Here is a 16,680-nt window from a genome sequence, read left to right as displayed (position 1 = left end):
GGCGGCCGGGCCGCCCCCGCCGCGCTGAAACCGCGGCTTAAGCGGCTCGCCGTGCGAGAGGCCGCTCAGTGGGGGCGAACTGAAGGGACAAAGGGCTACTCTAAYGGCTGAATTCCGTCTCTCTCTATATATTTATTTATATACATATAAAGGCCTGTCAGGGCTGTTGGCTGAGGAGGTTGTGTGCTGCAGCAGGGGGGTTTTGTTCAGTGGGTGCGGGTGCATGTCCTTATGTGAGGTCTAAAGCTGAAAAAGCCTCCCCTGCCGAAGGTGAGGGCCGAGTCATCCCGCTTACCCAGGCATTTAATTTAAAAGTATTATTTCACATGCTAAAAAATGGAACCACATACACTGTTGTACTATTTTTCCCCTCTTACCCACTAGAAGACCAGAAGCAGCTTAGGGAGGACTGCCTGTGAGCGTATTCTAGCTGTGGCTAATGCATTTAAGAGAATTTATAGCCTACGGATCATCATAGATGTAACAGTTATATAGTTATAAGTATTATATAATTTAGCCTTTTACAGAGTTTTTTTTTTTTCAAGGACCCAAATTAGCCAAGGTTTCTGTAGCTGGAAAACGATGCAAGAAGCTCTTACATGCACATTTACTGTTTTATATTTCCTTACATAGGCACATGAAAGAGGCTAATGAAAATTATCCTGAAAGGGGGAAAGAAAAAAAAAATAAAAAGCACTTAAGCTATGCCCACTACTTACGTGAACCACAGAGGGCTGGTAAAGCACAAGAGAAGCTGTATCTTGTGACCAGGTCAAAGCAAATGACCTTCTATAATTGTCACTTTAATGACAGTAATGACAGAGTTTTTCTCAAGCAGTAGAACATCTGCTGTGAGTAGGAGAGAATCAAAAGTATGGTAAGATAAAAGTGATAAGATAAAAAGTATCTGTCTGTATGTGGAAACTCACTCAGAAACAATGTCTCATTCCAAAGGTATAATGTCTATCTAGGGCTGAGGAGTTTCAGCCTGGAAAATGCACTTTTTGGCCAGACACCTTGTAAGCTGCCATGCATGACAAACAGAAGTTGTACGCTCAGTATCCCAAAGATTTATTTACAGCTTCAGAGCATGAAACTGATGACAGGTAAAGGACTGTGTGTGTTAATTCAGTAAATATAAATAAGTTATACATTCTGTAAACAAGTTTAATTCAAAACTTCTATAAAATACATCTTGTATTTACATACATACCTGATCTAAAAATACGAGTTCATTGAATGCAAAGTTAAAACAAACTATCAGAACCATCTGGGAGTTGTATCTTTCTTTGCACATCCTATGCAAAAAGGTGAACCTAGAAGATACTTCGAAATTAAAAGGTGCAAATCTGCAACTGCATATAAAATACATACTATGGTAAGTGCATATTACACATGCCAAGCTTGAAGAGAAGTACAGGTAAAACTGCAACTAGAGATTTCACAAAATTCTAGGCTAGAAGAACTAAGATGTTTGGATAAAGGTGATGAGAATAGAGGGGGGAAATCAAGTAGAGCATTTTTGTAGGCAGTATTCAAACTCACTGAGTGCAGGGATCCACTATGAACATCACCAAAACATCTTTAAGGACAGCTCTCTGATAGCCTAAAAGCATGTGTGCTTTCTCATAACATTTGATGGAGGTCCCCCTGAATTTTGTTTGGTTTTAGTCTTCAACCACTACTTTAAAAATCCTGTCTAATAAACAATCTGCTGTAGACATGAGACCCTGTTATCATAGCTGATACTTTTTTTTAAATGGAGCATGACTGTTCTTAAGCTTTGAGATAGGCATTTTCATCACCATTTGTCATCACATAAGCTAGTGAAAGTTTCAATGAATTACATTTCAGTAGGCTCCCACTTAGTGCTGTTTACTTGCAGAGATAATTGCTTCARTATAATTAATTGCAAGTTCTTTCACCAGACCTTCCACAGAAGGCTGGAAGTTTTAAACTAATAGGTGCATCTACTAGAGAAACAAGTTGAAGAAACTAAAGGTTTGCGGTAGAGTTGAAGGTTAAATGCACATTGTGCAGCAGCACTGACTGATAAAAGGCAAATCACTACAGCAGCAGCTTATGCAGTCTAAAAAGCTGTGAGAGTTTTGATGCAAAAATCTGTCCATCATTGATCAAAGTCCTTGTCTTTACCTTGTCATGGTTGATGGTTTTAGTTCTAACAGCAAAATAATGACAGCAGAAATGTTTTAAAGGAGGATGCAAGTTACATTGRTTACTTTTTAAGCAACTTAAGACCTATTTGGTAATACTAGAAACAGAAGATTGTAAATGACAAAGTACCATGCAAAGAGAAACTTTGTGAAATTTATGTGAAGAAACAACCCTAAGGACCATTACATAAGCCATCACTAGCGTACACAAAATATTTAACATGTCATCACATTATTACATCATCCTTGCAGAGTCAAGCTGAGTGGGATATGGGCCTTATTTAACAGGGGGGTCAGGAATCAAGTGTCACAAGGTTTGTGTTTTGGGTTTTTTTTTGCTTCACAAGTGATAAACAGCCTCTGGAAAACAACAGTTGCATGTTAAATACCATGCTATTAAGTGCAAAACAGAACAAGGTGTTATAAAACAGTTAGGGAAGCATTCCTTTTATTTTGTGATCATAAGATAACATTGTTTAAAGATCACACAAATTCAACAGATCATTTTTCTTTTCCAACACTGAGCCAGCACTATAGTTGTCAAAGTTGTTTGCCAGTTTCTCTCTAGATTTACACTATTAACTAAAATAATTTGATTCTGTAAGTAAGCAGTTTAAAGAATTATGTCACGCAATAAATGCCTCGCTCCTTTGGTCAGAAGTAATAAATGAAGACTTCCAATACTTGTATTTTTAGTTTTTAAAAACCCAATATACATCCTTCACCAAGGAGTATTTACGCCACACGCAAGCCATAGATACAAAATACACAGTATATACATTTCTTTTTGAAAACAAATTGGAATTTATAAAAACTCAATCGCCAAATCAAAATAATTGAGGCACTAAACTAAAAGTAGTATCTTCATATCTTGATCATATAGACTGTTCTGTGAACAATCAGGACTGTTTCATAAATATATATTATCTACAGAATTTGCTGTGCTGAAAAAGCCAGCTGTGTTTAAGCTCAAAAGAAAAGTTGCACTTTGAGATTGTTTTAGTTAACTTTTAATTTTTCTCCTCCAATATAGTAATCTGGTCCTAGTGCTTTTGGCACAGGTATTAAGCTGCATTTTTTGCTACACTTTGTTATAAAACACAAAGTTCTTACATTTTKTTCATTAAAATCTGAAGAGTCTTAAACAAACCTAGAACTTTGATACAAATCTATATAGCTACAGTTGCTCCATTAAATAATATACACAAATATGCTTTTCGATCTTAAAACATCTCGACCACTGGATAGAAAACAATCACTTGTACTATCTCCTGCCTGCTGAGTCTTACGCATCATCAGTCTGCAAGTGAATAAAATATATTTTTTTTCTGGCCACATTCTTACACTAGATTACACCCCAGTGTACAAAGAAAGAAAATAAATGTACAGTAAAAAGATGGGATAAATTAGAAGGGGTTTCTTGGTCTTGAATTCTTCTCCAACTAGTAACGATGCAGCGCTGTAGGCAGCCCAAAATACTCCAAATAACTGAAAAAGAGAAGATGAACAAYGTTAGCTGCCACTACAAAAAAATATCTCCAGCTACCAATATTTAGGAAAAAAATTATCTTCATTTTAAAAGCCTACAATTTCTGGGGGAGGAAAATAAAAGTAACTATGCATTCAACTTCAGAGAAGCATTTGCCAGATAAGGCATCTTCTTTTGGTTTGAGACTGCATTTCTTCTACAGCAGGAGCCAAGAGTCTCCTATCTAAGAATCGACACAAACGTAAAGCATATAGATACCACATAGAAATATATGGTAAATSCAAGTGTAAAGCATATAGATAGCAAGTTGCAAGCTTGCATACACACAGAGATTGAAACTTCATTGAATGAACAACTTTCCTACCCTAGCTGGCCTCTACCCTTCACTTTCTTCAATCCACATATAAACACAGTTTAATTTTGTTTTAAACAATTGCTATAATTTAGTCCTCCGCCACCTCCTCCTACGATTTAATCTAGAAGGTTAAATTACCTTTTTTTTTTTTTTTTTTTTTTTTAAGACGACTTCAGGACTTGTTTGGTTCAAATGCTTTACTTGAGCTCTGGTGCCCCCACCTCAAGGCATCTGAAACACGTATTCCTACTACCTTCAGGTACAGTGAGAAGCTTCAAAAATACACTCTGTATCAAATACCACAATATCTATGAAATCTTTGCGCTCATATCATGAATAATAATACCCAGCCCTCTTATGAAGCCAAATCTCTCTTTTCAATTCTCCTGCTATRGATGCAAAAGCCTCTGCTTTCAAACTGGCTCATTCTTGATTTAGAAGACRAGCAGGAAGTAACATTGTATTTAACTTTTAAAAGTCTGGAGACCAGTGAACTTGACTCAAACTTCAGACAAGGTTATAGGGAAAAGTAATGAGACATCTACCATCCTCTAGTAGCAACCTGAATGTTTAATATTAAAGTAAAAATACTTAAAACTGAACAGCATGCAGAAGGAACGTAGGACCAAGGGCCTGCTCAGTGAAGGGCAGACATACTAGGACTCAAGCAAAAAACTTGCCAGTTTTGTCAGGAGAGCTCAAGTCCTTTGAAGGAGAGTTTTACACACATGGTTTTACTTCTGAACTCCAGTCACTAGTAAGAGTTATATCAAAAAAAAAAAAAAAAAAAAAAAAAAAAAAAAGCGCTACTGAAAACCACTTTATTTTGACCAATTTTTGAAAATAAGTTTATATTCGAGTGATGTCACATTGGCAAAGAAGATACTCTTTGCAGGATAATTGTATCTTTTCCAATATCTCAATGATCAAACCTATGCAAATTTTAAATACTTCTATTTAATTTAGTCTTATGCATTAAGTAACCAAAATAGAAATTTTTAGCTATCCTTAATGACAAAAAATGCTCATACAACTTGAGTAAATGGGAGCATTTAAGCATTTTGATTTATGGTGGTTAGAACTTTAGAGACACCTATAAAATCTCAACTGGCATTGCTTAAAAAATTAATTGCATKTGATTGCACAGGTTTGCTTTTGCTCCCTAAACTGGGACTGCAGAAGCAGACAGGAAGGAGAATTAAGATCCTCAGTAGATTCCCTGAAACACATGAGGAAACTGCAGCAATAAAAACAACTACAGTACAGTAGCTGAGAGGTTCTACTGACTGCATATGGAAAGAACTGACTGGAATTTCACTGCGAGTTCCACAGCTTTAGGGCTGCAAACTATTTCCCCCAATGCAGACGTTCCAAGCCAAGACGGAGCTTATGCACAGGAATTCACAGGAAAAGTAGTTTGGCTATATGGGGCTTAACCTATATTTTCACACTAATGAATCCAAGATGAGATTTGTCCTGAATTTAATGCAAAACTGATAGCAATTATCAGATAAATATAAATTAAGGAAATCTCAGTTAAGTTATGCATTAATTAAGAACTAAGTTAGCAATCTGCTTTCTGGCCTTATCTCTTAATAAGAATTGCAAATTATCAAATCACAAACACAGTAATTTCCTTATTCTTGTTTTACATATACTTAAACTGCACTTCAATTACAGTATTTACCAACAAACCAGGGGTAAAGAAGTTGATCAAAGCAACAGAACAAGAACCYAAAAGGTTCACATATGAGCAAGCAGCAGAATGTTCTCAGTCACCATTTCCAAATTATTCAGCAAAAATCTGAAGGTCTGCATAAAACCTTGTATGAAATATTGGAAGTGTTTGATGAACTTCACATWGCTCCACTATGCCTCACAGGCATATGCCAGCTCCATGAAAGGTGTCCAACAGCAGGTGCATCAGGAAAGCTGTTCTTGCTCTGTGCCTTACATTCCACATGGGTGAAAAGCTGCTCAGAAGAGTGAACTGAGCGCTTGGTACTGTCACCATCAAGGGAAAGTCTCAAAACAAGGACTAATGTTGCATTCATGCTGCAATAACTAAAAATAAAGTGCATGACAGGGAAAAAAAAAAGGACTGAAGAGCTTAGTTCCAGACTCTTCATTTTGATGTTTTAAGTGTACATCCCCTTCCGCATTTTTTTTTAATGCAACTGCTATAACACAGCATAACGCTATCTGATTAACAATATATTTTTTTATAGCAACAAGATCATATATTCTAGGTAGAAATATTTAAAACAGAATCTGCTTCTCGGTCGTATCTTCCATGCAAGCTAAAAGGATCACGTTCACAAGTATTTTATTTATGAATATTCTGACAGACTATTACAGTGTCCTGAAAAGATTAATGATTGAAGCATTAAGACAGTAACTTAAAAATAATTGCAAATTCTCAGTACATGTTACTGAGCTTACCTTTATTAGTGTAGAAACAACTTCAAATGATCCAACCACCACAAGTACAGGGGCTATGACAATGAGGGGAAGGAGGGAATATCCTATCACACCAAGAACTTGGCCGTAAGCCACCTGAAATTTTCAAGCATAGAAACAAACCAAACAGACTTTGTAGTACCAATCTTTGTCACCAGACACAAACTGATCTTGTTATGAGAGAATCAAATAGCCATGCTAACAACAGGCTGAGTATTCATCAAATATCATCTGAACAACTTTTTTTTTTTTTTTTTTTTGGGGGGGGGATATTATATGGGGGAAAAAAAACCACTACTTTAACGTTAACAGTTTTGTAATGAATAAGTCAGTTCTATTGGAAGCTTGAATCAATGTATATTAAATGACAATATTAACCTTTCCAAAAGAAGTATTTACACAGACAGATGAGAAATATGTAATTCACACCCCCCCCACACATTTCCATGCTGCACCTTGACTGGTTTGCAGCTGCTGCTCTTCATGAAGCGTGTGACTGATACAGAGGAGCACTTAAGAAAACCAGACCTCTCAGTCCCCAGCTGCAGACCCAGCTACCACAGGCAGCACAAAACACAGTTCCATGCATTAACCTAGGAACCCACATTTTAAAGTGCTTTTGGCATCAGTGCAAGACCGCTTTGGAACTCAAATCCTCTGGAAGGACAAAAAGCTGACATCCACTTTAGAATCGTTATGTCCATCTTAAACATACATATATTTTTAAGTATTATCATAACTGCCTTCTCATGCCTAACTTCCCTCTTCTGCAATTTGAAATCGTTTTGGACCCTGCTATGYTCCTTTGGATTGAAGTTAGGAAAAATAGAGGTCAGACAAATTACTGTGTTTCAAGCTATCACTTGCGGCAGCAGAACCTTCACAGTAAGTAGTGCAGATCCATAACAGTCCTCTCCCCACAGTTTATATATTCTCAATATTTCACAGTTGAGCAATAAAAATAAGATCAACTTAAAAGCATCTGTATTATGACAATATGTGGAAATGCAATGCAATTGCATTTAAGTTTTTTTTTGAGCACTCTTCACAAAAAAAGTCACTAGCAAAAATAATCAGAAGGAAAATCTTAAAAAAAAGACTAAAATAATTTAGCGAGTCTATTGTACTAGTTCATCACTGCTGCAAAATGTATAGTAGAAACAAAACTTCTACACACAGTTCAATGCTTTTTTTTTGATTGTTGGTAGTTACAGAGCAAATTCAGGACTTGGCTGAATTTGACTGCACCTGTGCAGCCTTCGTGGGGCGAGCTGCAAGCCATTTTCTGTTGGTTATACCTGAACCACTTGATGACTCTCTGTGTAGGCACAGCTCCCATGACTATTTCCACGCTGCCCCTGTGCTGCTGCAAGCAGCTGGAGGTGTGCAGRCCAGAACTGCACTTGGCTTCCCAGCTGAAGGACCCAGATGGAGACGCACTCTGTAGTGGGTTTACACAGTACCAGTGCGAGGAGGAAAACCAATGCTGGTAGGTGCTCTTCCCACCACATCTATGCCATTAGATTAGCCCTATTCCTCCCTACTGACCCTCCCCAAAAAAGGGATGAGGGGGGAATAGAAGGGCCGGGTGTGCAAGGAGAAAGAGTCTGATTTAGCCCAGTGATTGAAAACTTGAAGGCACTTCCCTGGAGAGGAATTCAGCTCTGGATCACAGGCAACTGTCAAAATTCCTAGGGCTAGGAGTAAGAATTTCCATATTGTTAATCACATCCAGCTCTCTCTATGCTGTACAGAAAGAGTGGTTGTCCATCTCTGTATGCTAGATTCTACTTTGAGGGCCATGAAACTAAAACAGAGGTATTACAGTAGCATCCAAGCTGGGTATTCACAATCGGCTACAATGTAGAAAGCCAGGCCTCAAGACAACCTACTCATTGCTGAAAACAAAACAAAACAAAACACCCTTTCCCACCCCCCGTTTTCACATACGGCTACTTACTTCTCCTCCAAGAACCCTGGCCAATAAAAAAATTGTCAAGGATCCAAATATCCAAATAGTTATAATCCAAGAAACAACCTTAAAGAAAAAAAAATTACATCAATAAAATTCTTGACTGCAGTGAAATTATGCAAAATTAATTATGAACTGCACCAACTGTATACTGTTTTACTCCGTATTAGAATGGAGATCAAGAACAGAATTCCGAAGTCACAGTACTGCAATACTGATGAAACTACTCTTTTTTTTTTTTTTTTTTTGCCTCTGAGCAGTCCTTGTTCACCAAACTTAAAATTAACGTGATTCAGTAAGAGCATCACAGAAGAAAGAGGTTAGTTACTCATAAAGGCTAAAACCACTCGAGATAAATCTTAGCTAATACAACAGCTCAGGTGAGATTTAGATTTTATGGCATGGAAAAAAAGTAACATGCTTCATTTCACTAAACAAGCCAGTATCATTCTACCTACTCCAAAAAAGCAGGCTCAGACACCTTTTAAATGTCAATGCTAACCAATAAAGAGTTAGAATTCTGCTTCTTTTGTCCCCATCTTAAGAGACTTTTTTTTTTTTTTTTTCATTCCAATGGAGGATATTCAAAAGTGGAGAAAAGACTAACTTACACTGCAACTTGTTGAATGTGACAATTTAAGGAACAAACTCAGAGACGCAGGCCAAAGTCCGCAGTTATATTCCTTTTATATTCTCACTGTGCTACTTGAACACAATAACAAACCTTAAATCATTCCCTGGCTTAACAGAACCTTCAAATTAACTTAACTGTTCTTGAATTTGAGCCACTGGGAGGCTAGAAGTAGTGCTCTCCCTTTTGAAATAAGCTTTTTAGAGAAGAACGACCAATCTCAGTTAGGTCTTTGTATTCCTAAGTACACAATAGCTGCACTTAAAATGAAGATTTGCATTCAGTTCAGCTTTTCCATTTAAGAGTTCTAGTTTTACCAAAAAAAAAAAGACTTTACAGACAAAAAAAATCAGAGTACTATTTCAAAAAATAGATATATAAAAGCCTTATGCTATTTGTAAAAAATAGGGCAAGACCTCCCTTTACTGTCTGCCTTCCTCTGCTGTGTAAGAGAAGAGAGCCAGATGAATGTGCTGGGGCAGGAATGCTGCTCTCTGGCTTGTGTGCAGCCGACCCACCATTCCCTTTATCCAGACAAGCTGCTGTCCCTCCCTGCCTCGCTGGGACTGACCGGCTCTCACTACTCTCTCCTCACACACCTWCAGTGTTCTGCATCTCCCCAGGAAGATAAACACCATTCATGGAGAATTGATCCGTCAGAGGATCAAGGAATAGTCCTTGCTTTGCCCAGGAGGCAACAAAATGGTCCACTCAGAAGACCTGAATAATACAGTATTTTAGTCTACTGATTTTAAGTCCAATGGATACAAGATATTACAGTGAATTCTTAGGCAGCATTTGGTATGTATATGGTAGCTAGAAGAAGAATGAATGATTTTATCTCACCATCCACAAGCACTTTAGCATAAGTATATTCTGCTACTTTACATGTAAGTCTTGTTGCTATATCACATTTAAAACTATAGATATGTATATATCTCATCATAAAGATTTATGAAGCAGGACACAATGAACTATTACCTCAAGATGACCCAGGGTCACATTCAAACTGTGTTTACAATTGATACTACTTCTGTTTCAAAGCAMGTGTAAATTAAAAATGGAAAAAAATGTTTATGGAGGTCAATTAAATCTGCACAATGCCTCTAACTACTTATTCACCTTCGAGTTAAGAGGAATCATAGAAAAAAATCTACTGACTAGAGGAAAATTATTTGATTGTAATAGAGCAGGGAGGAAAAAGAGCACAAAGCACTGAAAGATAAAATGTACTAGATAACAGTTGTGATCTAGAATGAGTTAGACAAACGGCTTCATTTGTCTGGAAGTTAAAATTCATGCCATCCACACAGATGTTCTTTGGTAAATTTACGGCAATAAAAAAAAGTAAGTTAAAAAGAGGTCCCAGTTAAAATGGCATGAGTCAGTAATATGACCCTAGCCATATCATTACTGATCCATTTCCTCCAGCAATCACTTCTTTCCTTTGTTTTTACTATAAAAGCAAACAAAAAAGACATTTTCTTATGCTTAACTTTATCCACAGTCTATTTAATATGGTTGAAGTTAATATCCAGAAAGGCAACAGTAGTTTAATTAGTAGGTTCAATTAGAAGGTTTATACCTACCTTGAATTGTCCATAGAGTGAAATCATTGAGAAGAAGAGGACAACTGCCAGAGGACCCCAAAAATCTGGATTGTCTCTCACTACCTGTCTATTAAACCCAAGAGATGGCATAGGCATCAACACACATCGAATTTTGTAGTAAATATCCTTCAGGTCGATGTCCAGTTCTTCCCTGGAATTGTAAGGCAAATTCAGCATTACTATACGCCACAAAAAAGATCATAAAAACATATGCTTAGGGACAAACAGCACGTTTGTAGAAAGTCAGGCTTTCTGAAGCCACGACTACCAAAGGAACAGTTTTTGCAAGATACAGCTGCACCTTATCCGTATCACGCCCTCAGYAACTTTCACGCCACAGATGGATACATTGGGGTGGATACAAGTGGGACGTCTAGGTGCATTTCTGTGTTTAGTGAGCCCTGAACACACTTRTTAGGGAAATACATCTCAAATTCTGTAAGAAAGAATGCCATTACACTCAGCAAACCTAAAACATTCAAAACATATTCACCTGATTTTTTATTTTTTTTTTTAAAGGTGAAGAGGTTGCTTCAACAATGGCAGTTTTCACCACRCCAGTTTTTGCCAAGTGTTTGAATATTGTCTTGTTTCCAGTATGGACAAGAATAAATAAAAGCTGATTAAAACAGCAGTAAGATTAACAAATGCTCCACCTCCTTAACTGCCTTTTCCAGTCCTTGCCTACAGCAGTGCACGGGCAGCCACAAAATTGAAAAGACTCTCCCTGCATAGGGGACTCTTAACTGGTGCAACTCTCGTCTTCAACATCCTAGCACCAGGGGAAGGAAGCAGACTTTCCAAATAACAGGCAATTCTGCTAGCATACATCACTTAAAGCAGCACGTTTATGTGCACAACTTCAAACTATGGTTTTCCCTATGCAGTAATGAATGAGAAGTTTTGAAGAGCTGCAAGAGCTTCCTGGCAGATACTCCTCYGCTCCATGTTTAGGAACATCTAACACGGCTGGAAAAGTGGAATTACACACTTGAGGTCTGTTTATGAAAGTTCTGTCCCAGCCCCCGATTTATGACTTTTTCCTCAGAAAAGGTCAAGCAAGAAATAAATGCAGTGAAGACATGATTCATGGTATTTTTTCTTTCAGAAATGAAATTTTGCTTGCTGAGGCTGTGGTAGCATTTTTATTGCTRTTACTGAAGCTATTCCAGGATTGCTATTACTAGCTTGTTCCTAAATAACAACAACAAAGTTAACACATTCCTGAATCCAAGCAGCACACCAGAAGCATCTGTTTTTCCTCCATCCATCTATGCAGTCAGTAAGCAGTGTTTTTAGATTTCACTCTGAAAGCCATGTAACAGAGTTTTCCTTTCTGGGATTAGATTTTGTGTCATCGCCCAGGGCTTCTGACAGTTTCCCATCTGAATAAACTGCCTTTCTCATAAAGCCTAGGAAGAGGCGATAGCTGTGACAGGAGACGAATGTCGGAAGCCAGGTTGCTCAATAAAGGAAAAAAAATCTCACTCTACTGAACAAAATGCACCACACTGGTGAGCCTATCCTTCCCCTGTCATGTCTTCTCGCTTCCAGAAATCAGCAGCTTAGGACATAACTGCCTTTGGATCACAAAATTTGCCGTTTTGGTGCACAATGCTACATAAGAGAGGGAACTGGTACGCTGTCACCCCAATATACCATCCTATCTGCTAATCAAAAAAATATGTATGTACAGAACAGACTCACACAGAGTATGAAGCACACACATGTACTTCTGCACGCTAACAAGCTACAGCACTTTTCAAATAGCAGTTTCAGGTTTAAGCTCTCCAGACATTTTCTCTTTCCCAGCACTTACTTCTCACTCTGCTTGTTAAGGCATTATTTTCTTTAATTAACAGAGGAAAAGATGGAGACTCTGAGAACTAAGCCACTGAGCTGCAGAGCAAGGACTAAAGCCCAGCCTGCCCGCTTTGCAGCGTACGTACCCTGAGACTTTCTGCCCACAACCACGGGCCAGTGAATAAGGGAAGTGGAGATTTCCTGTGTCACATACGACYCCGTTTTCAAATACTAACCCCTCTAGTACAGTTTTATGATACATTATAGCGTCAAAGACTGCACAGTTTGTATCCCTTGCTTCTTACAACCCTGTTGTAATGACGATCCACAACGCAACACAACAACTTACAGAATTCCTTTAACATTGAAGCAGTTACCACAAAACTTTCAGGAGTGTCTTAATCTCCAACTCCCTGACAGCACTAAGAAACTCAAACCAGCATAAAAGACAGAAAGAATATGGTGTATTTTTTAATCTACAACAAAATCAACAGATGAGAGTAGAAAACAGTCTCAGTTTTTAAGGCCCAGATTAACAGCCTCCACATTTTGTTTCCTCTGTTTCCATTCCTTTCCCATGGTGTGTTAACACRCCTCTTTCACACTAAAAATATAATTCATAATGAAAAACATCTTCATTCCTGCACCAGAAAGCAAACTTATTTCTCAAGACACTCATGTAACAGAATTCCAGTCACAGAAGGCACAGCGAGACAGTCTGAGACCTTATAGGCTRTTTTTTGCTAAATAGTTTAATAAGGAGGAATAACAAAAATTAATTGCAACATACAAGAGTGGCTTGTTATCTTCTGGGTCATCATCTTCTACTTCCAGAAGCCAGCCATAACCTCTCTGTCTCAGGAATGTAGTTGCAGTAGATTCTTTGATGAATTCTCCTCCAAGATTTAGCTTAACATCTGGAGTTGTTATGGAGCCACTAAGATCTTAGAGAGAAAGGAAAAATAAAAAGAGAGAGAGAAAAAAAGAAGAGAAACATACACCTCTGTGTCTTGTCAAAAGCCATCTGATTTCAAAATKACTGGAAGATGAACAATGGAGACAAGTGCTGGATACCACTGTAAATTAGTCAAAATTATAGAATAAAATTTTACCCTAAGGTGGACATATATTGAAAGCGATCTTTCAACAATACTGGTTTAGATCTCAAATCACCCAGCTTTAGCTTCCAGTGCAACTGTTTTGGTGATACAGGTAGATAAGAAGGCTTCTATTTGTGTTTCTTCACACATCTGTATGCTTTAATTTGTAGCTGGCCTCTAATTAAGTTCGCGTTTATTTTAAGCTACACAATGGTAGCTTAAAACACAACAAGTAATTTGAAGAAATATATAATAAAAATAGAATGTACTTAGAAATAGGAGAGCAATCATAAATTTCCATTTTGGTCCATGATTTCACAGACAGGGAGTATTTTTCATGCCTGAAATTCATCATGAGAAAGACTGATGAGCTGTCTGGTATCATTGGGACATTCTTCCTGTCCAAGGATTTGCTTATGCTATAGCGTAACACTGCTTTGCAAGGAGAGCTTCGTGCTATGCTTTGTGCACATACATATACAGATACAGCTATCAAAACCAAACAATAATCCAACCAACCACCTGTGTCTCCTCATCCAGTGAGGAGTGGCCACTCACCCCGCAGCAGGAAGGCTTCTGCACAGCCTTACTGACTAAGGCTCCTTCTAGCAGCTGCCAAGTGACAAGCGCCTAATAGCAAAACTATGAGGCACAAAACCCACAAACATGAACAAAGTTCAGGCAGCGCTTTGCGAGCCTACTTTTCAGGTAGAGCTCAGAAACCAAGAAACCAGCCTGGTACCCACTGACTGGCAGGAAACGGTAACACCAGACTGGCCTCACGGGGAATAACTGCGCCGCAGAACCTGCCAGGAACGCACGGTTCGGGTGCTGGCTACAGCGAGAGCTCTCRGATGCCTCCCTTGCTGCTGTCAAGGGCCCGACCTGCACACGCAGTGCTGAGGCCTCCCTCGCAAGTGGGCATTCAGGAACACTGACTTTCCAGACATGGTTGAATCTTAAATTTGAAAAAAAAAGTAAAAGAAAATAGTCTGCTCTTTAAATCATTTGTCTACTTAACTGAAGTCCTCTCTTTATTATGAAAAAGATAAAATAGCTTATGCTTTTATTCGTTTATGTATCAAGATTTCTGATTTTAAGAGAAATAGCGCAGTGTGTAAAATTTTTATTCATAAGTATTAAGATGTCTAACTTGCCTTATTTTTTTCCCTTCCTTGGAACAGGCCCATGCAGCATTTCACAAATGTTTGAGTGGGCATGAGCCCCCATCTTGTGCTCATAAAGAGCACAAAGTCACATCCAAACCAACACATCTCCTCGAAAGGTGATTAAAAYAGCCCAGCATGCTGTTAAGACTGCTGGGCAAGTATTTTAAGCCAGGGTTCAGAGTTTTCATATAGAAGTACATTGGGGGGGGGGGGGGGTTGTTTGGTTATTTGTTTTCTCTTCAGACCAAGGTGGAAGAAAACAAGAAAAAAACAAACAAAAAATCATTTGACATTGCTCTTTGGTGAGATGAACTTCACAGTTCATTAGTAGTGGATTAATATTCTATGTCTAAAGACTAATGACTTAGTCATTCCACAATATTCCTTTACCTGAATTATGCTTTTCCAGGGAAGGGCAAATGAGTCAGGATTCACGTGGTCTCCTACTCCTACTTACAACTAAAAAAGCTGTTACTGAACAAATATCGCAAAGAGATGAGTGTTTAAACTGGTAGAACCCGTAGGATCTACTGGAAGAGAAAGAGCAGCAAGACGCCAGCTCCGGCGCGTTCCTGTGGCCTCTGCCTTCGTGGCAGGTTCGTGACCACGCAGCCGTGCCGCAGGCAGCCGGGCGGCGGGCCGCGCTTCCCCCGCTGCCCCAGCGCAGCGCTCCTTCCCGGCGCTACCGGGCTGCGCGAGGCGGCTGCGGAGCAGCAGCAGCAGCAGCAGCGCCGGGAGGACGAGCTGCCGCCACTGGCGGCGGCCACATCGTGCTCATGGCAGCCGGGGGCGAGAAGCGGCCCGTGACGGTACCGGCACCCGGCAGGGCCCGAGGGGCCGCGGGCAGAGCGGAGGCGCCGGGGCCGCGGCCGGCCCTGCCACGCACGCAGAGCCGCCCTGGCACGGCGCGCTGCTGCTGCGGCCCAGCCACGGCGCGGACGGACACGCGGGCCCCGCCGCCCGCCGCTCACCTTCCGCATCGGCCGAGGAGACGAAGGTGAAGTCCCCGTTGGTGGGCGCGTAGAGCGGCGGCGGCGGCGGCTGCTGCTGAGGGCCCGGGGGCTGCATCTCCCCGCCCACTGCGGGGYGCCGGGGGCGGCGAACGGCACCGCGGCCGGGGCGGCACCGCGGCCGGCGGCTCCCGCGTCCCTCCCGCGGCGGCGGCGGCGGCGGCCACAGCGGCGCAGCGCCCACCGCGCAGCCACAACCGCCCGCACCCACCGCCGATTGGCTGCCTGCAACGCGCGCCGCGACTGGCTGCGTCGCGGGGAGTGAGGTCACCTCCACTCCTCTGCAAACGCCCTTCAGATTGGCCGAGGCACGGCCGGCGGAGGGAGGTGGGGAGGGCRGAGAGAGGCGGGTGCTGTCGTCACAGCGCCCAGCCCTTTGACTGGCAGCCGTCAAGTGCGCATGCGCGGCTGCTGCGTCATCGCCCGGGCAACGGGAGGCTCCTTCCGTCCCGCGGRGCAGGAAGTGCCTCCATCTCTGCGCCCACTGTAGCGGGGCTCCAACGGGAGGCTCCTTCCGTCYCGCGGAGCAGGAAGTGCCTCCATCTCTGCGCCCACTGTAGCGGGGCTCCAACGGGAGGCTCCTTCCGTCCCGCGGAGCAGGAAGTGCSTCCRTCTCTGCGCCCRCTGTAGCGGGGCTCCCTCTCCCCACATCAGCATGGCCGTGTGCAAACCATCTGCTCCCGTTGTTCCCATCCTGGCAGCCCTGCTTTGCTGCTGTGTTCCCTGTGTGTTAACGGGGCCTTTCTGTCCTGCTCCCACGCCAGCGCTSCTCAAGGGTCAGTCGCGCCTACCACCCAACAGACAGTTTGTCCAGATCCTCTCTCCCAAGGTTCTGCACTGACATCCCTGTAATTCCCTTGGCTACGAGGGAATCTGGCATGCTGACCAATCTGGCCAAGAATACAGC

General features: G+C 41.0%; 1 protein-coding gene across 1 annotated transcript; it reads right to left on the bottom strand.

The window, feature by feature from the left end:
• Positions 1–2,516: 2,516 nt before the first annotated feature.
• On the bottom strand, positions 2,517–15,913 carry YIPF4 (Yip1 domain family member 4). The gene is made up of 6 exons (XM_026051173.1): positions 15,735–15,913; positions 13,285–13,438; positions 10,671–10,842; positions 8,439–8,516; positions 6,461–6,574; positions 2,517–3,662 (listed from the first exon to the last, which is right to left on the bottom strand). The coding sequence occupies exons 1-6, from the start codon at positions 15,829–15,831 to the stop codon at positions 3,525–3,527; spliced, it is 753 nt and encodes a 250-aa protein (XP_025906958.1). The 5' UTR covers positions 15,832–15,913; the 3' UTR covers positions 2,517–3,524.
• Between the last annotated feature and the right edge of the window lie 767 nt (positions 15,914–16,680).

Source organism: Nothoprocta perdicaria, unplaced genomic scaffold (genome assembly GCF_003342845.1).
Source record: "Nothoprocta perdicaria isolate Ctin4 unplaced genomic scaffold, notPer1 scaffold_73, whole genome shotgun sequence".
Classification (NCBI taxonomy): Eukaryota; Metazoa; Chordata; class Aves; order Tinamiformes; family Tinamidae; genus Nothoprocta; species Nothoprocta perdicaria.
Note: the sequence above shows the minus strand (reverse complement) of the source record. Positions and strands in the feature narration are given on the sequence as shown.

Excerpts from the sequence above, each read along its gene's own strand:
- YIPF4 (XM_026051173.1), bottom strand. The coding sequence starts at position 15,831 with ATGCAGCCCCCGGGCCCTCAGCAGCAGCCGCCGCCGCCGCCGCTCTAC. Across the intron at positions 13,439-15,734 it reads CTCCTCGGCCGATGCGGAAG|ATCTTAGTGGCTCCATAACA; the intron begins GTGAGCGGCGGG and ends TTTCTCTCTAAG. Across the intron at positions 10,843-13,284 it reads GAAGATAACAAGCCACTCTT|GGAAGAACTGGACATCGACC; the intron begins GTATGTTGCAAT and ends TTACAATTCCAG.